Source organism: Nansenia antarctica, assembly GCF_963989245.1.
Source record: "Nansenia antarctica genome assembly, chromosome: 1".
In the NCBI taxonomy this organism is placed as follows: Eukaryota; Metazoa; Chordata; class Actinopteri; order Argentiniformes; family Microstomatidae; genus Nansenia; species Nansenia antarctica.
Window position 1 is genome coordinate 8,267,900 of NC_137674.1, and position 19,924 is coordinate 8,287,823.

The window sequence follows — 19,924 nt, forward strand, 5'->3', positions numbered from 1 at the left end:
GTGGGGCAATGTAATGTAACTGCCTGGGTTAGGGGATGACATAGGGGCCGGAAATTAACATGGACCTACCAGTGTCTAAGCGTAGTAGCAGGGCGAGACCAGCAGGTCGGTCAGAACCACCAGCTGGTCGTCTGTGAACTGCTGCTTGTGTTCCTGCCAGTTGTCATGGTGGGTCCGGCGGAAGTTGGACAGGGTTTTCTTTACAGTCATCTGCAAGAGCGCACACACAAGCAGAGATAGTTAGGGAATTTGAGAAGTGTGTGTGTGTGTGTGTGTGTGTGTGTGTGTGTATGTGTGTGTGTGTGTGTGTGTGTGTATGGAAGCACAGAAGACAGCGGTAGGAGCCGACACCAGCCTCTAACTCTCACTCCACTTCTAGTCACCTCTATAGGCTGTGTGTCATTGAGGTGGGCGCTCACCTCTATAGGCTGTGTGTCGTTGAGGTGGGCGCTCAGGTCCATCAGTAGCTGGGGCATCCAGGTGGGCACGTCGTAGGGGCTGGAGAGGATACACGCACTCAAGCCAAGGACTCCAGCGTGGCGCCGGACCAGGTCTGAGAACAGGCACGCAGCACACAGCACACAGACGGAGAGAAAAGGAAAGCACTAAAATGAGAGAGGGATCATTCTAGAGGTTTAACATGAGAGGAGTCCAGCCATAACAGACTTGGTCATAGTTGACCGAAATAGAAAGAACTGAAGAAGGTATCAAAGACAAAACATGTAACATTTGTGTTATATGTAGGGAGTAGACCGCTATGACAACGTCGTGTCATTACCGGCCGAGGGGATGAGGTCCACCACGGAGCCCAGCTCCCTCTTCCTCTTCTTGGGCAGGCGGGTCTTGCAGAGAGCCTCAAATTGGGTCTGCATGGAGGCGTCCATGGAGAGGAAATTGCACTGCAGGAAGCCGCTGAGAGTGGTAGCAGCCATCTCCCTCACCTGGGAGACAGAGGGGAGGGGGAGGCAGAATTGGAGGAGTTAGGGATGGAGTAACAGTTTAATACAGTGATCAACAGATTGACTAGCCATCCAGTGTTTCCTGACCAGCAGAGGAGGCCTGGCCAGCCGTGCATTATTGATACAAATGCAACAGTGTGGCCATATATGGAGCTGGCTCTGCATCAGCAGCACTGACTCCCTCAGACAGACAGAACAGAACAGGGGAAGTGGGAGTTCATTGAGTGATTCAGTCTCACCCTTGAGCGCACAAAGGCTCAGGACTATTCTGAAGCTGCTGCAGCAGCAGGGAGGAGGAGGAGGAGGAGGCTGCTGCTGCGGCACGGGCCTTTTGTGTTTCTGAACTGTCCTTTAGAAAACAATAACACAACCAGATGAAGAGGAATAGTAGCAGTGTGACGTAACAGATCAGTCCCTTAGTGAGGCTGGTTGAGAGTCTCTGAACGTAGTGCAGATTACTGAGCAGCATGACGGATTACACACTAGTAGTAGGTGTAGAGAGACACACGCACCTGACTGACACCATAATGTGTGGTGGCCTGGGAAAACCCGTCGGATGTCGCTGGCGTTCGTTTGTGGCAAAGAGCAAAAATAGATGGAAATCGCGATTTTGATATTATGTGGTATTCTAGTACTTTGAACTCCATACTACATTATGGTGAATAAACATTTTAAGAAAACAAAAGAGAAAGTACTTATTTTTATGTTTTTGTGGCGGGTAGTTTGCTAGCGAAACAACGTCACGTTGAACGTGTCTCATTCTCAGTTAAGCAACGCACGCACACATGAGCGAAAGGAGAGACGATACTTCCACCTGTGTTATTGCCAGTTTACTGATGCTCACAATAAGCATAAAGTAATAACATCTTAACTAGAAGACACACAAATGGATCTGTCCCTCGCATATCGACGAGGCGAGCAGACTAACACCGCATCACGGCCGATCTGCATAGGCTCCTCCCCCGACCCGGAGGAGAAAGGGGGGGATTTCTCACCTTTCACTTTTTTTGACATGATACATTAAAATGCTCATAACTTTTTAAAATAAAGGGCTATCTCAGTCATTCAACCAGTTATGAATAGCTGAGAACTTCTAATTTATGGAAATATAAAAAAATTAAAATGTCAAAATGCCACCATGTGAAGGGTTTTCCCAGGCCACCACACATATGGTCAGACCTTTGCACAACAAGCATCAACTCCAATCCCATCTCTCCATCAGGTGTGACACTCTTGATCGGTCACTGTTGAGCCACAGATCAATTTCAGCTGCATCCACACACGCTTGCTGCAGACATTGAGATCCTGGGTGAAGTACTTAATTGAATAACACATGTTGCAATGAGACTGCGTCAAGCTTCGTAGGCATGGAATCAAGGCATACTATTAACTTTTTGGTGGATGAGAAAATTCAACAGCCAGTTTTTTTTAAACACAGTGTTTCCCACAGGATATTGTGAGACAGTGGTGGGCGGACCACAAATTTATTTTAAACATAAATAAATAAAACGCCCTAGCTCCGGCCTTTCCGCGAACCTGCTCCAACACTTGCCACAGTAGCTCGAGCAGTGCTGAAAACGCGGGGGGGGAAAAAGAAAGAAAACGGCGGTAAAGATAAACCCAAAAATTGGTTCGTTATGAGACTATGGCAGGACAAATTAGACTATGGTGGCCCGTCTATGTATGGGAAACTCTGCAATATACTCTCTCTGGTTTGTTTGAAAGTCAGGAGAAGTGTGATATGTGCAGCAGTTTAGTCAGCTGGGGAGGCAGGTGTGTTGTCAACGGTGACCATAATTGCGGATTGCAATTAGTTTCATTTTTTAAATTGAAGCATAGTTACATTTAGCATAGTTATTTTAACCATTTAGCAGACGATTATCCAAAGAGACTTACAATTAGAGATTACAGGGACACTCTCTCTCTGGAGTAACAGGGACCTTTACTCAAGGGCACACTAGTGGTGTTGTTCCCAGGTGCGATTTGAACTCATGACCTTCTGATCACCAGTCCAACTCACTATCCAGGGCCACCACTACCCCCGTAGTATATGCGGGGTAAGATTTATTGATGTACTGGCTGGTGAGATTTATAAATGTACCTGCCAATGGCAAAATCTACCTGCATTTGGCGGGTGTTCATCAGGTGAACAGATGAACATGACAGGTGAACAGAGGCAGTTTGACTGAACAGGAGGACAGACAGAAAAAGGCTTCCTGCATCCACCCCCCCCAATCCTCATTTCCCACACTACACCACTCTCATCCTCCTTGAATCTCAACGTTATCTCCATAGCAACACAATACTCCTGCAGCCTGCCGTTTCCATAGCAACAGCAAGATGACGACGACGGACGGATGGACGGAGGAGTCGAGAGCGAGAAGGAAGGGGAGGGAGGGGGGTGCTGAATCACTACACAAGAGCTGTAGTAGAAAGAGGGCAGAGGGAGGGCACACACACACACCAACTGTCTCTCTCTCTCTCTCTCACACACACACACACACACACACACCAACACACACACACACACACACACACACACACACAGTGCCCGACTGCTCAGCAATTAAACCATCTGCTCCGGTACGGAGGCCTATCTTACCCATTACTCTTTCTCCTTCTCCCACTCTTTCCTCAGTCAAAATAATATTCTTTTGGTTTAACTACTGATGATATGTTTTGGTTAGACATTATGTAATCCAAAGTCTGAACGTACATTCATGCTTGAGGATGATGTACTTTCTTGTTGGCGTTGTTGGGTTCTATAGGAGAGTGTGTGTGCTGTGTGTGCTGTGTGTGTGTAGCTACCTCCAGCTGCTCGTCCTCCAGCAGGGAGATGACCAGGGCGCGCACGTCCTCCACCGCTCCCTGGTCGCTCATGAAGGTGAACAGGTTGTAAAACACCATGATCTGCAGGTACGTCAGCACGGTGTAGCGGGCGTGCCACGAGCTGCTGCCAGCGATCTGCAACACAGAGCAGAGCGGACCGTCACCCGCTGTCACGACCCAATTCACAGCATGTCACAACCATCACTCTGAGCTCTGCCATGGCATTTCTGAGCGATAGTTTCGACTTTATCTCATTTTGGGTTGTGAAAACAGAGTTATGTTAGTTCTTCAAGCAGAACGGAGAGTTGGTTGTAACTGTGTGTGTGTGTGTGTGTGTGTGGGGCAGAGATGAAAGGCTGAGTGACAGACAGCGAAGGCTGCAGAGTGACTCACCTCCTGCAGGGCGATCAGAACCTGGGGGATCTGCTCTGTGTAGAGGAGCCCCTGGGACATCAGAGACAGGCAGGTCTTGGCATCCTTCTTCAGCTCGTCGTAGCTGTCGTCATTTTCCACCGGAGCGATCTAAACCGCCGGAAAGAGACGTCAAAAAAAGAGACAACAAGAAGGAAAAAAAGAATACCCGTAACCTACATAACATAACTGCTGAACATCTCACTCACGCTTCTCCTGATTTTCAAACAAACCCCTGATATGAGTCTATGAACCAGGGAGAATATTTAGCGCTATTTTGACAGGGAAAGGCGCTAAACTTAAAGCGTACGGGAGGTTTGTTCTGTGCAGGGAGTTCATTGGTTTAAAAGTGCTTTGTGTCTGGTGAATTTTCTCATCCACCACCAGACACCGTGGCTGGTAGACCAAAAAGTAAAAAAAAATGTTATGCCGTGGTGTCAAAAACCAATAGAGGGAGATTCATACGCACTACGAGTGGGAATGACGAAAAAAGACACGATCAGCTGATCCAAAATGGCTGTTGGCTGCAGCGAGGGAGGGACTCACCTTAAACAGTAGGGGCAGCAACTGGACCTGCTCTGGAACGGCGGTCGAAAACGAGCGGCCGGCGCTAGCCATGAGCCACTTCAGCACTGGAACAGTTTGAGAGAACAGTTACACGCTTGTCAACCAGCCGATAACGCTCATCACATTTGTCACTTTTATCGCCCGTCATCTCCATTAATAAAGTTCTTCAGGCGCCTCACCGGTTTTGAGCAGTTTGATGGCCTGGGTCCTCTCGTCCTGCTCCCCCACCTCGTTCTCCTCCAACACGTGGTTCTGGATCTCTTCGTCACCCTCCATCAGAGGTTTTAGGCGGGTCAGGATGCGCTCGGTAAACTCGGCGATCCGCGGGGACGCCGTGGGCTGAGTGTACGGCAGGTTCACATCAATCATGAAGATGTAGGTGAGCACGCTGGCGGGAGAGGGAACGAGAAGAGGAGATTGATGAGGAAGGTGCTTGTATGACTGTGTGTGTGTGTGTGTGAGCCGCAAGACAAATCAACGAGTTTTGAGTAGGTAGGGAGGAGGGAGGTCTCACCTGCCGATCCTCTCTCGTACGTTCTTGTAGACCTGTGTGAGTTTGGGCTCCAGGTACTCCAGCAGTCTGTGGAGGAGCTCTGGGACTCTCCACTCCTGCTGAGCAAGGCCTCCCTGCAGCACATACAGACGACTAGAAGGAAGGGAGGGGGGGCAGAGGGTCAATACAACCTCAAACACAATAGGACGTACTGTACCTGTCTATGGTCAGAACACATTCTACTCACCAGGCATCCACAAAGGAGCCCCCCTCCCCATTGACAGGAGACTCCATCAGCATCTCAAACAGCCAGTGGAGCTTACGAGGGTCTCTGCTCTCCTGTACAACACACACAAGTGTCAACGTGGTGTAAAGTGAGTAATGACACATGTTAGACTGGCAGATAAAGAGACAGAGACACTAACAGATGTAGGAGAGGGGGGGGGTCACTTACACAGGCAGTGGCAATGCAGGTGCCCCAGTCAGCGTAGGTCTCTATGGTGATGTTATTCAGCGCAGTCCGGATGAGCGGACACAGCACCTCCCATAGGCCGTCAACCTATAAGGATACATTGCCATCGTTTACAGTAAACACAATCATTACAACAACACAGTTGTTGGTGTTATTTCGGGCTTGGTGTAGTCAGGGCTCACACACACACACAAACAAATGCTGCTACTGAGTACAGAGGTTGCTAAAAATAACACACACAAATGTAGCCTACTGTTTGACCGAATCATGTTTTGAGGATGCAGAAAGAACAGACATCAGGCCAGCTAGATTCCAGTCACACTGAGAAGATCTTTAGTCACACTGGACAGATTATTGGTCGTGACCAATGCGACCAGAGTGGTCCCACTGAGGAGCCCTGGTGTGTACATTGTGCCTGCGCGTCCCTGGACCTCTCCCCTACCTTGTCGTAGTTCCAGTGCTTGCAGCCTCTTATCAAACCGGAGATGATCTCAGCGACGCAACGCTGTTTGCTCTCGTGTGAATCTGACACCAGGCGCTCCATGTGTGGCCGCAGAAGGGGCAGGAAGGTGTCGCCGAAGTTACGGAACAGCCCCTGAGAGCAGAGAGGAGGAGGAGATGTGGAGATAAGTCATCACAGCCTCGTGCCTGAATGTGACTGGCTGTGGGTCGGCCTGTTCTCTGGCCCGCTCACCTTGAAGAGGCAGAATCTGCGGGGGCTGAACTTGTCCTTGCCCTTACGGTCCTCTAGGGAGAGGAACTCAATCAGCTGGTTGATGAAGACCGGGTCAGAGAAGTGATCGTAGATGATCTGCTCCCGCTGAAAGGGAATAGATAAATCACTGTTTTATTGTGTACCTTGTGGATACTATGTCACCTGTAAAAGCATAGGATGTTGTGTGTGTGTGTGTGTGTGTGTGTGTGTGTGTGCGCACAAACCTCGGACATCTCCTCTCTCGTTAGGCTTTCTTTGGGCTGCTCCTCAGACGGTGCATAGATCATCAGCTTCCTAGAGTCAAATAATCAAATGAAAATGTTAATGATCTACAGCCATACATATATAAAACCTGACATGGGCTAATGAAGGCAAACAAGGTGGAGACGAGAGAGTGGCAGACAGACAGACTGGGTGAAGGGTTTCAGCTAGTGTGTAAATACCGTGGCCAGCTGTAGTAGCCCCAGTGGGTCTTCTCCACAAACTTGCAGCCCTCCCAGTCCTGCTGAGTGCGCGGTAGACTGCTGCTGTTATACTGGAGCCACTGGTTGTCTGGCCTGTCCCCAGCTATCATAGCACCTGGCTCCTTCAGCCCACCTGCAACAGAGACAAGTGGTGAGACTACGATGGGGAAAGAAAAGTCATTTTATAATGGGAATTAATATTTGTCTTACCGATGTCACAACAATGTAACCAAAGAGGCACAAGAAGCTTTGTTTTGGACAGCATTGTAAGAAGTGGCAGGAGCGCAAACATGACAGGCTTTGAGCCGGTATAGACAGGTATAGGTATAAACTCACAGAGCTCATAGGGGCTGACTGGCACCTTCTTGTGAGGCCTCTTGAGTTGTTTCATGATTCCTGCCACTGCTGATATCGCCACCTAGTGGAGAAATAATACACTGAATTAGAATATCTTCAATATGTAACTGCAGGGATGCCGATTGGTTAGGGGTGGAAAAGGTGAGAAGAATGCATGAGCTCATTTAATAGGTTTAAATAAGCTTTGAAATGATAATATTTGGTGACTTAAGATTAGGTTATAGAAAGTTCTTACCCTCGAATGAAGGTAAATTAGCTGCAAAACTAAAGAGGACTTTGCAGAGGGGCAATTACTCTGGTCCAATTCACTGGCTAAAACGTTTATTTAATAAATACTGCCTCATTGACATTCCAGGAACAATCTGGGATTTATTTGTTTATTTGACTCGTTTGCATCGTAATTTTATGCTATAATGGTATCATAAAGGTTTTGCTGTGTGTCTTCATATACTGTGAGGTAGAGCAAAGTGTGAGGATAGACCGGAGCAGGGCTCACCTTGCGGACCAGGAGGGAGTCGTGGTTGAGGCTTTCCACAAAGAAGAGTACAGCAGGTGAGGGGAGAGGGTGGTCGTCTCTCAGCAACAGCGACAGGAACCCGATGGAAATGTGCTCAAACTTCCAGGGCCTGGAAATAGAGAGCAGGTCAGTTGTGTATATCGGAAAACAACCTCATCCCCTAACGTAACACATTCACACTCCCAAAACAAACACATTGACACAAGGAGAACCTACATGTTTCTGTCATTGAGGCAGCCCAGGAGTTCACCCACCAGCTTCTCATATTTCCTAAGGATGGTAGAGAACAGTGTTAGTTTGTGAAGTGGGGAATTTGTTCCACAATTGAACAGGCAGCCCTTTGTTATTGTGCAATTCACTCACATGGATGTATAGCAGTGAGCAATTGTTCACGTTGTTCCAAAACTAATGTGCGTGCAGTAGGGGTGAAACGGTTCAGTTGGCCTACGGTTCGGTATGAACCTGGGTTTTCGGGTCACGGTTTCGGTACGTGTTTTGTGTGTAAGAACAAAAAAAAATGCTACTATTTATTTACAAACTGTTATTTGCTTATACTTATGGAACTTTAACATTCAGACACATTCCAGAATATGACTGGTATATTATAAGTAAGTAAGTAAAGCTTTATTTATATAGCGCTTTTTGTAAATGAAATGCAACAATAATAAATATATAAACAAAAAACACCTTCAAATGTAAAAAGTGCACTTTAGGCTTGACAGGTAGACCATATGCGCATATACGACACGCATGAAGCAATGCGTTCACTGTTTTCGTTCCCTCATCATTGTATTCAATGCCAAAACCGAAATTAACCCACAACGCAGATTTATAGCAATGCAGGGCTTCTTCAAACTGTTGCCATGATCTCAACTACGCTTGCCATGAACAAACATTTGAACAAGAAGCAACTGCGTTCCAGACAAACTCGACCTCCGACTTTCAACGGAACGCAGCATAAACCGGAAAAAAAACGACATTCAGCAGTGTGCATTGAACCGTGGATGGCGAACCGTACGGTTCAATATAAAACGGAGAACCGTTGCACCCCCTAGAGTCCAGGGGATTAATAACAATGTGGCTTTTTTCAGAGTGGTCTCTCTTTGGTGTTAACTCACTGCACAGACTCCGAGTTCTTAGCCTCCTGCTTCCTGAGGCCTTCGTCCACTTCCTGGTTGGAGGGAACGGCCTCACAGGGGACGGGATTCCCACAGGTCATGAGCTCCTTGGCCACAGCACGGCAGTCTGCAGGGATCTACGGTACGGAGAGAGGGTTAGTCACAGGCCAGACACACTGACGTCAAGGCAAGATTCTCCTTGATGTAGATGTACGGAAAAAGTTTCAGACAAAAGGTCTAATATTTTAATCTCCTCACCCCTTCTCTTGAGTGTTGTAAGTTCAACACAGGCTTAAAAAAGCTAGACTTTATGCATGTATCCATCTATCTATGTGGGAGTTCAGAGAGGGTTCACAGGGTCTTACAGCGAAGTCGATGCCGATGGTCTCGTACTGGCGGTGGACTTTGTCGGCGAGGTCGTCAAAGAGACGGACGATGGAGGGCTTCTCCAGGGACATGGCGGAGCTGAGGCCAGAGTGTACGATGGCCGGCCACGTCAGAGAAATGCAGTCCCAGTCGTGTAGGTTAGCCAGGCACACGCCATGGTGGTTCCCCAAGAGACAGTACAAGGCACCCTGGAGGGGAAGAGGGGACAATGAATGAGGAAGGGTGCCAGAAAGGTGAGTTCACGGTTCATAAAGCTGGACACCTGCTGCACAATTTAGGACCTTTACTGCTATTTTATTCATAGAAAACATCCATTATTCTTTGTCTTGCTACGGGTGTGTTGTCAAGAGAGAGAGAGACAGGGCTGACGTACTTTGAATTGTTGCTGTGTGACTTTGTTGCGGTTGGGTTCCAGGAACTCCAGCACGCGGGGGATCAGGTCTCTGCAGCAGAAGTTGTAGGTTCCCAGGGCCGTGAACAACACGCTCTGAGCCCTGCTCCGCACCTGGCCAACACGGGGGGGGTAGACACAGTTCATACAGTGACAGAAGCAGGGACATTACATGGTTGTAGTATGTGTGTGTGTGTGTGTGTGTGTGTGTGTGTGTGTGTGTGACATATTGTATTGTATTTACCGTTGTATCTACTTCCCCTGCTTTTATATTCATTTTATGCCTGTATCACTTAATGTTTTTATCCCTGCTGTAAAGCACTTTGAGCTGCATTTCTTGTATGAGAGGTGCTATATAAATAAAGTTTTACTTACGTACATGTAACTGTGTGTATTGTGTTAAACCCCAGGTGTACCAGCACTTACTGTGCTGGTGTGCATATGAGGCTAGGTGATACTGGTGGTGTACTGGGCTCACCTGACTGTAGGTGATATTGGTGGTGTACTGGGCTCACCTGACTGTAGGTGCTGGTGGACAGCCTCAGCAGATCCTTCATCAGCTCCTGGTGGATGCTCCTGTATTCACACCCCTCCACCGTCAGCTTTCGCAGCTGATAAAACAAGAGTTTTATTTATTGAAGGTGAAAGGAACACAGCCAGATCCTGACAGCAGCAGCAGCAGCAGACACAGAATGGACTGAGTAGATAAAGAGCGGCCTGTACCTCGTGCTGGAGCATGACTCTGTCGATGAGCAGGGCTCGGATGTGCTGCTTCCTACCGTGAAGCTACACAGAGACAGAGGAGTTAGTGGCTCTAGTCTAGACCAGCTGAATACACTGAATACAAACAAGCACTAAACCAGCCAAACTCTGGATCCAGTACGGTGTTATTATCTCTCACCCTGTTCTCCATGGACCTCTTAACCAGGTTGAAGCTCTTCCAACGGGAGTCAAACTCGTGTTTGTGAGAGCCTTTGAAATGCAGCAGGGTACTGATGATCTGAACGAGAGCCAAAGAGTTAGTCAAATACGCTTACAATACACTGAAGGAACCAAACACATTCAACTTCTAGAATAGTTACGAGTTTGAGTAACCATCATTATTATTGTGTCGTTATTAAATGTCAGTTTAATTTGCTCTGAAATGTTTATATAGTGGCAGAGCAAAGCCAACAAGGTGGCACAGCACCCCTCTTACATTCTTCGGGCAGAACCTTGCACATGATGAACACCATGAATTAAGAGGTCATGTGGTAACATTTCTATCCGCCCATCATAAATGCCTACCTTGATTATGGAGAAGAGAGACTTGGTGTCGTCCTCAGAGTGTTCCAGGATGTGACCTGAAGAAACCATTGTGATAAGAGTTGGTTATATGTGGACTTCATATTAGGTGATGGTTATTAAGACAGAGGTGAGATGCCGACTGGCACTGAAGGACTCAAGGGACAGTCACTTACGAAGCAGCTGCCTCATCACTCTACAGATGACGTCTCTGTAGTTCTCTCTGGACTCGTCTGTGGGAAGACAAGTGTTATGTTAGGCACATAACCACACCTCGTAAACCCAAGGACTACTTTGTTACAAACGCATCCATTTAAATATCACTGTCAGACGATCATTCTCCTGCCTCAGAGCACATCTACCTTTAACGGGACTATTACCTTTAACAGGACTACTACTCACCGTACGGCATCCCTGTGTAGAGGCGGGTCTCTTCCAGATTCACCATGCTATGAACCCTGATAACCGGAAGAGCCAGGTTAAAGCCACGTTAAAAGTGTAACCGGAATACCACCTTCTAGACATACAGTATAAACCCTGTCTGTATGTCGTCAAGTGCAAATGATTCAAACAATGCCGTTTAGTTCTGACTGAATGTGAAAACAAGTGACTTTGGACTGATATCAAAATAGAAAAAGTTGATAGACTTTAATAGATTTTGGGTTAGTTTCACAGACAAGGTTTAAGCCTAGTCCTGGACTAAATCACACTTTCAGTGTAAAATCTCTGTTGAAGATGATTTTTAGTCTAGGATTAGGCTTAAGCCTCGTCTGTGAAACCGGCCCTTAGTGTGTTACATGGACAAAATGGAAAATGGAAAAAGTGAGTGTGGATGGAGTGTGGATGCTTGAGGTAAATTATTCACTTACAGTTTGGAGATGGGCTCGCCTGCCAAAGGGGGCAGCAGGCTTCCAGCTCCCAGAAGGCAGTGCTGTACGATGGCCAGGCTCTGCAGGACGTCGTCTCTGAATAATGGAGGCAGACACAGTCACAAACCTCACCACACATTATACAACACAACTAAACAGCCTGGACTTTAAAAAAAAAAAAAAAAACGGTTTATTTCCAACTGTTTATTTCCATACTCCAGACTCCCAACTGCACTGTGACATGTTGTTTGTGTTCACCTGGTCATGTCCTTCTCCCCCTGGGCGTATCTCTGCAGACGTTGGAGCTCGGGCTGGAGAATCAGGTCCAGCACGTAGAACACGAAGGCGGTCTCCTCTACGCTGGGGACATGCCACTGGATGTCCAGGTTCCACAGGTCACCAGGCCGACCCCAGTCCTGTAGCAGGTAGAGAGCAGACAGCCAAACAAAGCTGTGAGGACAACACTCCCACAGAGCTACCTAGACACTCCACTCCTCAGAGATGGGAAGGGAATAGGAAACATTGTTTGTGGATGTGACCTCTCTTCAATTCTAACAGGAGCATGCTTTCAGTGCTTGGCTGAAAGTGATACAAATAAAGGGTAAAAGGGAACAAAATGTGACTGTTATTGGGCCTAAAATTCGAAGACTAAAATGTCTGAAGTCCCCTTCAAGACCCGCAAAATGTCAACGTCATAAGGTCACCTGCCCTCAACATTGTGTCATACATTTCTTTAAGCCTTGTTTAAAAATAAAAATAAAAAAAAAGGTCAACAACAACATTAAGGCAACATCCGTAACTGAATCCTAAAGATGGAAGCACATGGTTCTAAATAAAGCTTAAACCTGCATGTAACACTGCCTGCAGGCCTGTACTACTGACGCTGCTTCTAAGAACAGCAGGCAAGACACTTTCTGTCCTCCAGCGCCAAAGAGACATTAATCCAGCCGAGAGCCCGTCCTCCATGCCTCTACTGGGCAGGAAACATAATAGGATCAGAGTAAAGGCCGTTTACACTGACTAACTGGCCTGGGTTGGGAGGGCAGAGTGAACGAGGGAGGGAGGGAGGGGGAGAGAACAGAGGAGAGTTGTGTAACTCTCTGGTCCTGTTTCTCTCACACACTTTCTTTCAAAAGATCACAGATGATAAAAAATTATAAGCAGAGACATACACTAACACAATAGTGATGACTACATGTGAGGTCAGGGACATAAAAAGTTATACCCAGCAACAGAAACTGATCCAGGTCAAGTTCACAAGGATAGTGCAGTGAATAAACAAGGGGAATATAACTGGCATTGAAGTACCAGGTTAGGGTTCGGGATATAGCATCTTGATTTCTAATGCGCCTCTGTTTATAACATTGGGAAGGACATGCCTTTAGCTTAAGTGCATCTTTATACAGATGACACAATAGTTTATTCAGTTGCCTCTTCCCTGAGCGAGGTTGTTGATGAACTCTAGACTGCCTTTAAACAGCTGCAGGCTTCACTATAGGGTCTAAAGTTGGTTGTCAACGCTAAGAAAACCAAATGTATGATTTTTTCCAGAGCTTGCTCCCAGATTTTAGATTCTGTTAACATTCACACCTTAAGAGGAGTCTCAGTTGAAAGAGTGTCATCCTAAGTACCTGGGTGTTTGGGTGGATGACAGGCTGTCTTTTAAAGTGCACATCATGAACTTTTTTTTTTTATAGAAATAAAGCCTGCCTCAATTTAGCAGCTAGGAAAAACGTCTTAAGTGTTCAAGACTATGGGGACATTATATACATGCATGCTGCCTCCTCTACACTTTGCTGCCAAGATTCTGTTTATCGTAGCTCTTTAGTTTTCATATCCAATTCATTATCCCATGCACATCACTGTGTACTTTATGACCTGGTCTCCTGGTCTTCATCAAGCCTAAGGAGACAGCATCACTGGTACATTTTTATTTACAAAGCCATACTGGGAAAACTCCCCTCATATTTATGCACCAACAGCTGTTATGATTTTCATTCCACTAGATGGTTGCTCTACCAGGTACCCAGATCTCACTTGGAACTATGCAAAGCAGCTTTTTCTTAGTTTGCGCCCCAAATGTGCAATTGCTACTCCTTAAAGAACGTTTTTAATAATATTTATCTGTTATATCTTGTCTGTTATTTATTATGTTTTATTCGCCAATTTTGTAACTTGTATCTGTACTGGTGTGCTTTCTTGGCCAGGTCTCCTTGAAAAATTGATTTTAATCTCCGTTAAATAACGTAAAAAAAAATATATAAGGAATGTGTAGAGTTGAAATCCTTGTAGTGGAAGGTTCCAGTGAGTTTCTTGAGCCTAGTACCTTGATGGGGTTGTAGTCTTGGATGTGCTTGTGGAAGCCTCCCGGTACACTGCAGTACTCCGTGGGGTAGATGAGGGCGGTGGAGCGCAGGATGTGGTGCAGCAGGTTGCAGGCCAGAGTGTAGCCCTGCTTACACTTCAGATGGAGGGTCAGCTGCAGGATCTGGACCAGCTGAGTGCTGTAGGGCAGGATCTTGTCCCCATCTACACGAGTGACCTGAGGAGGTCATTCAGAGGGCAAGACGGAGAAGCACGTTTTAAATGGACATCCAGGTGAAGGGCGGGGGAAATGAGGATCTTTTGGCATTCTTGGTGACCTCACCTCTGACAGTAGCTGAAGGTTCCACAGCAACTCCTTGTCAAGCTCCTCCTCACTCAACACTTCCTCATCTGAACATCAACATCAAAGACCATGTCAGAGAGAGAAAGAGGCACTCTAAACAATGATTCACACTAACCCTAACTACCTCTGATCAGGAGCCTAAAGCTGGTAGTGTTGAGTGAGCACTTACTGACAGCGATCTGGTTAATGGCATTGCAGCAATGTGGCACAAACAGCTTCAGAGACTCTGCTGGGTGACACTGAAACACACAAATACAGAGGCAATAAGTTAGGTCTTCAAGGTCCCTGAGCAGTTCTTCACTTCAGGCCTGTGAGCAGGTTGGTGTATTTCGGTCGGTGCGACTCACCTTAGACGTAGCTCTGCACATGTCCGCCACCATCCTCCCTGACACCCGGGTCTCGAAGATGTTGGTGGTGGCGAAGTTGAACACCTTCTGCAAAGCCACCTGAGAAAAGAACACAAACAGGTTTGTATTATTAAGGGGAAAGCCATCTGTGTGTGTGTGTGTGTGTTAGTGTTGCACGATATACCGGTACCAACGATATACCGCGGTGCCAAAATGTCACGGTGCCTACTATACCATAAGCTTTATACAACGGTACTACCGTGGAATACTATACTACCGTGTTGAACACGGTACCAGCGGGTCAACTCATAACACTTTCGGCTGCGTTCGTCAATTCGCTCCGAGAGCGCCGGAGCGCACACTAGGTGCAACGTCACAGAGCGACCGATTCGTTTGATTGGACGAGAGGCGTTCCGCGAGTGCGGGTCAGATTTCCAGAGCGAATTGACGAACGCAGCCTTTTTCGCGACTACCCATCGCGTTAGCTTTGTCGGCTAACAGGTTAGCAACCTCAAACGTTGTTCCTATGGTTCCTGCGAGCTCAGTGGGCATTAATTGGAAAATTAAAACCACTGAGTTTTCTTAAGTTGAGTTAAGTCTTGAGCTACAGTTTGGAAGTAGCCCTCTATTTTTTTGATATGCCAGTGTTTGCTTTTACTTTTCAAGTTCGTGAAAAAGACCCCACAGACGGACAGACATACAGACACAGAAAGACAGACAGACAGACACACAGACACACAGACAGACACACAGACACACACACACACACACACACACACACACCTACTTTGCTATACTCTTGCAAAAGGCCAGTTGGTCTGTTTGATGTTTCAAACTACTTATTAATAAACATGTTATTCACAAAAATATCGGTTTCAGTAATTTTACTTACCTGTAGAGTTACAGTGTAATGCATTAAATGCATGTTATTCATGCACCACTCATTAAGTTATTGTAACTTGTATAAATACATTGCATGTTCATAAAAATAAAAAGTGTTACAAAAGTGCCGCGGTATCGCGATACTACTCAGTATCGTGATACTTGGGCTGGTATAGTATCGCAGGGTAAAATATTGGTATCGTGACAACACTAGTGTGTGTGTCTCTCATATTTAGCCTTATTTGTAGTTGATCTGTTAGTTAGGGTTAGAGTTAGGATTCCACTTGGTTAGTTAATTAAATTACTTTATCCTTTATTTATATATTAGATTAATTTTCACTCTTCTTTTCTAGAGTATATTTCAGTTAAATGTGTTTCTCGGAAACCTGTTTGTGTTACTTTTCTGCAATAAATCTTGTCATTTTATATTCTCATCTCCTCTGGTTTTTGTCCCCCCAGATTTTTTCTTATTGTTACATCCCATATCCCGAGACCTTATATGGGGTCGTAACACTTACCTTGAAGATGTCTAAGGAGCACTGTGTGAGGATGGTGCTAAAGGTGGAGGACAGCCCCAGCTCCACCAGGCTCTCAAGGTGGGTCATCTTCTCCGTCTCCGTCTCCTCTCGAGTCTGCTCCAGAGTACTGCTGTCTATCAAGGCAAAGCACCTGCACGGAGACAAAGACCGTGTGAACTTTGCTGACACAAACATCGACACACATACACCTGAGGTCCGTCTCAACTCCATTCTTCCTACCTGTCCATGAACAGAAGAACAAAGTCCTCAAACTCTGACGAGGCGGAGCACATTTCTCTCTCCATCTGAGAGAACGAGAGAGAGGAAAGGGGTTAGTTAGCACGCAGGCACCCAGAGGAGCACACAATCAACTGCACAGAACACACAAGAGTGGCACGCACCTCTGTCAAGTCGTTCCTTTCATGAACAGCAGACGAACAGTCCACCAAAGGCACAAGAGTTGCAAAAGTAGCAATAAATTGGAATGTTATCTGCAGGAGGGGAAAGCAACATTTAAATACGTGGCCGGTCGGACAACACAAATAAAGAGGGGTCCCAAAAACTACACATTCGAAAAAAACTCCAGTACCCACCATGCACTTGCTGAAGTCGTTGGGGTCGACCCCTGGCAGCGCCCTCATGAGGAGGGGCAGCATGTGAGTGGGGCCCTCAGGGTAGCGCTGGCCTCCTGACACCAGGCTCCGCGCCACGCCGATCATACAGCTGAGAGTGGCCGTCAGCTGGTGGGGCTCAGTCAGGGTCTCCATGGCAGGGTATGTCCTGGAAAGGAAATGGTAACACTTTTTTTTTCAGTATTGGAGCACAGTTTAATTTACAAACATCCATTAAATTACCACTCTTGTGATTTTTTGTGAGAGGAAGTTTCCATGAGACCTAGTCATTATGTAAAATACTTTCAGATACTTGAGCTGCACTTCACTTAATTTTACCCAACATTGGAACCAAAGGAAGTCCAAAAAGTACAAACTCAAAGCTCAAAGTCAAGCCTCAAAGCTCAAAGTCAAGCCTAAAAATACGACAGCATACAAATATTACAGGTCAGTTGGGTTCACATGCATAATTCCTTAAATGCCAAATCGTATGTCAACTCCACACAAGCACTCGATAGAGTAAGTGCCAAAACCCTCCCTTCCAATCCTCCCCTCTGTCACTACTACTGCTGGGAACACTCACTTCTCCAGCACCGGGGGGATGACCAGCTCGGGTCTCAGCAGCGCCAGGTTCTGCAGGGCGTGTGCTGCGTCCAGACTGCCTGTCTTGCTGAACATGGCCAGCAGCACTGGCTGCATCATGCTCTCTACCAGGTCTGTGATGTCCTGCTCCGTCAGCTTGTGGCTGTCCGGCACGGGCGTCAGCCAGGAGGGCTTCTTGTAGCGCTCGCGGTGCAGCCGCCTCACCACGCTGGCCGGCAGACGCTGGAGCAGCTTCATCAGCTTCATCTGGACATGAGGACAGAGGGACAGACACGTGACACAGGGTGTGAGAGACAGGGGGACAGTGTGTTCATGTCTTCTGGACATGAGGACCGAGGGACAGATACGTGACACAGGGGTGAGAGACAGGGGGACGGTGTGTTCATGTCTTCTGGACATGAGGACAGAGGGACAGACAAGTGACACAGGGTGTGAGAGACAGGGGGACGGTGTGTTCATGTCTTCTGGACATGAGGACAGAGGGACAGACACGTGACACAGGGTGTGAGAGACAGGGGGACAGTGTGTTCATGTCTTCTGGACATGAGGACAGAGGGACAGACACGTGACACAGGGGTGAGAGACGGGGGGACAGTGTGTTCATGTCTTCTGGACATGAGGACAGAGGGACAGACACGTGACACAGGGGTGAGAGACGGGGGGACAGTGTGTTCATGTCTTCTGGACATGAGGACAGAGGGACAGATATGTGACACAGGGGTGAGAGACAGGGGGACAGTGTGTTCATGTCTTCTGGACATGAGGACAGAGGGACAGACACGTGACACAGGGGTGAGAGACAGGGGGACAGCGTGTTCGTGTCGTCTGGCCGTATGAGAGACAGAAGAACAGTACAGAACACCAGACAAACAGAGACACAGACCAACACCCTGTGAGCACAGCATTGTGTCATCACACCTGTTAGGTGCAGCTCAGGGGCATGACAGGCCTGGTTTGCACAGCAAGTAATCTATGTGTTCATATCAGTCAAATCTAGCTTTATTTCACATGGGGTTAGCTCAGCTGAGTTGAATGAAACTAGGTACTGGCTGAAAGAGTGACATAAGTCGCAGAAATGAGATTGAAATTGAGACTCAATATCAGTGTCCCAAATGCAATTCTGTGGGGGACATGACAATGAATTGAGTATGTCTGGCCTGGTTTATTTTAGTAAGTGGTTCTAGCTACAGTAGATAATTTGATATTGGACACAACAGCAGGATTGTTTACATTCACTTACTGTGCACCACATTCAAGTACCACATCATGAGTTGAGTCTCCCAGCAACAGTGCAGGGTCAAAACAAAACTCCCCTGCCAAAAATAAAGGTTTGTGTGTATGTTGGCCAAGTGGCTGGTTTAATGACGTGGGGGGTTCCTAGAAAAAGAATGGCATGTGACCATGATAACTGGGTGACCTTTTCCAGCACTCCGGCAGTCTCTCCCACGTCATGGCTTTATGAAGTAGGTACACACAATCTGAGCTGTCTGATGTTTTATGTCCGATGTCCCGTTCATCTACGTTCTATGGTTCCGCCGTGCACAGGGAGCACTCACCAGCCAGCGGCCATGGTTGGAGGGGTGGAAGAAGGATGTGATGCTGTTGAAGAGACCACTGAGCTGTGCTTGGGCTTGCTTACTGGGTCCTCCCTGTCATGAAACAACAGCACCACAAACACAGTGCTTTACAAAGTGAAAACAGGATCATTCATCAATCCATTTCTGGTAAATAAGCTAGTAGTAGTAGTCAAACAGACTATGTGCACTGACCAGTAGAGATGAAACCCATAAGACCACATGGGGGATGTCATAGGCGTTTGTCAGGTATCTCTGGACCAACATCTGGCTAGTCCCCACTGGGAGATTCAAACTTCGCAGGATTCTTGTGAAGATCTGAAAAGAAGTGCAATGTCGTCAGATTAATGATGGGTCGACACACCCTAATAATCCCACTTAAGAGAGCTGTTGTGACATGTTTATGTATCAAAACAGTCACTCAAGACAAATTTATGCAAGTCATTTGCTACATTTGACCCCTGGGAACATCAACTTGAAAGGCAGCACTTGCCATGCCAGCAGCATGATCACATAGGTTATAGGGGACAGAACAACCCATTGAACTGACTCTGAGTGGTGAAGTTGGTAGATAGGTAGAACTCTCCAAAGGTTGTTGATGGAGGTGTCCTACTCACCTTGGGAATATAAGGGTCCCAGTCAATGTATCCGATGTTGTCATTGGCCAACCGGGCAAAAAGGTTGACAAGATGCTGCAAAAAAAAAAAAAAAAAAAAAAAAAAAAGAGGACAAGTTTTAAGAAAGATGTTGTTGTAGTTATTATATGTTCAAAACTGATAACTGAGGGTCACACTTACCACCTCCCAACCAGGAAGGTTCTGCACTGACACCCATAGGCTTATCATCTCATCAAACCACAACCTGTAGGAAACAAGACAAACAAGTGTA

General features: G+C 46.8%; 1 protein-coding gene across 2 annotated transcripts in view; it reads right to left on the bottom strand.

Moving 5' to 3' along the window:
• psme4a (proteasome activator subunit 4a) overlaps positions 1 to 19,924 on the bottom strand; it is a 29,670-nt gene that overhangs the window by 1,396 nt on the left and 8,350 nt on the right. For both annotated transcript variants that reach the window (XM_080532697.1, XM_080532696.1), the window contains 41 exons: positions 19,834 to 19,897; positions 19,654 to 19,728; positions 19,232 to 19,354; positions 19,019 to 19,111; positions 17,443 to 17,708; positions 16,842 to 17,028; positions 16,650 to 16,739; positions 16,489 to 16,553; positions 16,249 to 16,399; positions 14,849 to 14,947; positions 14,671 to 14,740; positions 14,481 to 14,548; positions 14,160 to 14,375; positions 12,092 to 12,249; positions 11,834 to 11,929; positions 11,367 to 11,422; positions 11,141 to 11,197; positions 10,968 to 11,023; positions 10,582 to 10,680; positions 10,404 to 10,466; positions 10,196 to 10,291; positions 9,663 to 9,794; positions 9,268 to 9,477; positions 8,903 to 9,039; positions 8,001 to 8,054; positions 7,764 to 7,893; positions 7,247 to 7,328; positions 6,890 to 7,043; positions 6,671 to 6,740; positions 6,426 to 6,551; positions 6,174 to 6,326; positions 5,714 to 5,818; positions 5,507 to 5,598; positions 5,281 to 5,412; positions 4,946 to 5,154; positions 4,746 to 4,831; positions 4,182 to 4,310; positions 3,768 to 3,923; positions 779 to 941; positions 420 to 553; positions 70 to 210 (listed from right to left, as the gene is read on the bottom strand). In XM_080532697.1, the coding sequence (XP_080388823.1) occupies positions 76 to 210; positions 420 to 553; positions 779 to 941; positions 3,768 to 3,923; positions 4,182 to 4,310; positions 4,746 to 4,831; positions 4,946 to 5,154; positions 5,281 to 5,412; positions 5,507 to 5,598; positions 5,714 to 5,818; positions 6,174 to 6,326; positions 6,426 to 6,551; positions 6,671 to 6,740; positions 6,890 to 7,043; positions 7,247 to 7,328; positions 7,764 to 7,893; positions 8,001 to 8,054; positions 8,903 to 9,039; positions 9,268 to 9,477; positions 9,663 to 9,794; positions 10,196 to 10,291; positions 10,404 to 10,466; positions 10,582 to 10,680; positions 10,968 to 11,023; positions 11,141 to 11,197; positions 11,367 to 11,422; positions 11,834 to 11,929; positions 12,092 to 12,249; positions 14,160 to 14,375; positions 14,481 to 14,548; positions 14,671 to 14,740; positions 14,849 to 14,947; positions 16,249 to 16,399; positions 16,489 to 16,553; positions 16,650 to 16,739; positions 16,842 to 17,028; positions 17,443 to 17,708; positions 19,019 to 19,111; positions 19,232 to 19,354; positions 19,654 to 19,728; positions 19,834 to 19,897 (4,837 nt within the window). In that variant the 3' untranslated portion in view covers positions 70 to 75. The remainder of the gene's footprint in view (positions 1 to 69; positions 211 to 419; positions 554 to 778; positions 942 to 3,767; positions 3,924 to 4,181; positions 4,311 to 4,745; positions 4,832 to 4,945; positions 5,155 to 5,280; positions 5,413 to 5,506; positions 5,599 to 5,713; positions 5,819 to 6,173; positions 6,327 to 6,425; positions 6,552 to 6,670; positions 6,741 to 6,889; positions 7,044 to 7,246; positions 7,329 to 7,763; positions 7,894 to 8,000; positions 8,055 to 8,902; positions 9,040 to 9,267; positions 9,478 to 9,662; positions 9,795 to 10,195; positions 10,292 to 10,403; positions 10,467 to 10,581; positions 10,681 to 10,967; positions 11,024 to 11,140; positions 11,198 to 11,366; positions 11,423 to 11,833; positions 11,930 to 12,091; positions 12,250 to 14,159; positions 14,376 to 14,480; positions 14,549 to 14,670; positions 14,741 to 14,848; positions 14,948 to 16,248; positions 16,400 to 16,488; positions 16,554 to 16,649; positions 16,740 to 16,841; positions 17,029 to 17,442; positions 17,709 to 19,018; positions 19,112 to 19,231; positions 19,355 to 19,653; positions 19,729 to 19,833; positions 19,898 to 19,924) is intronic.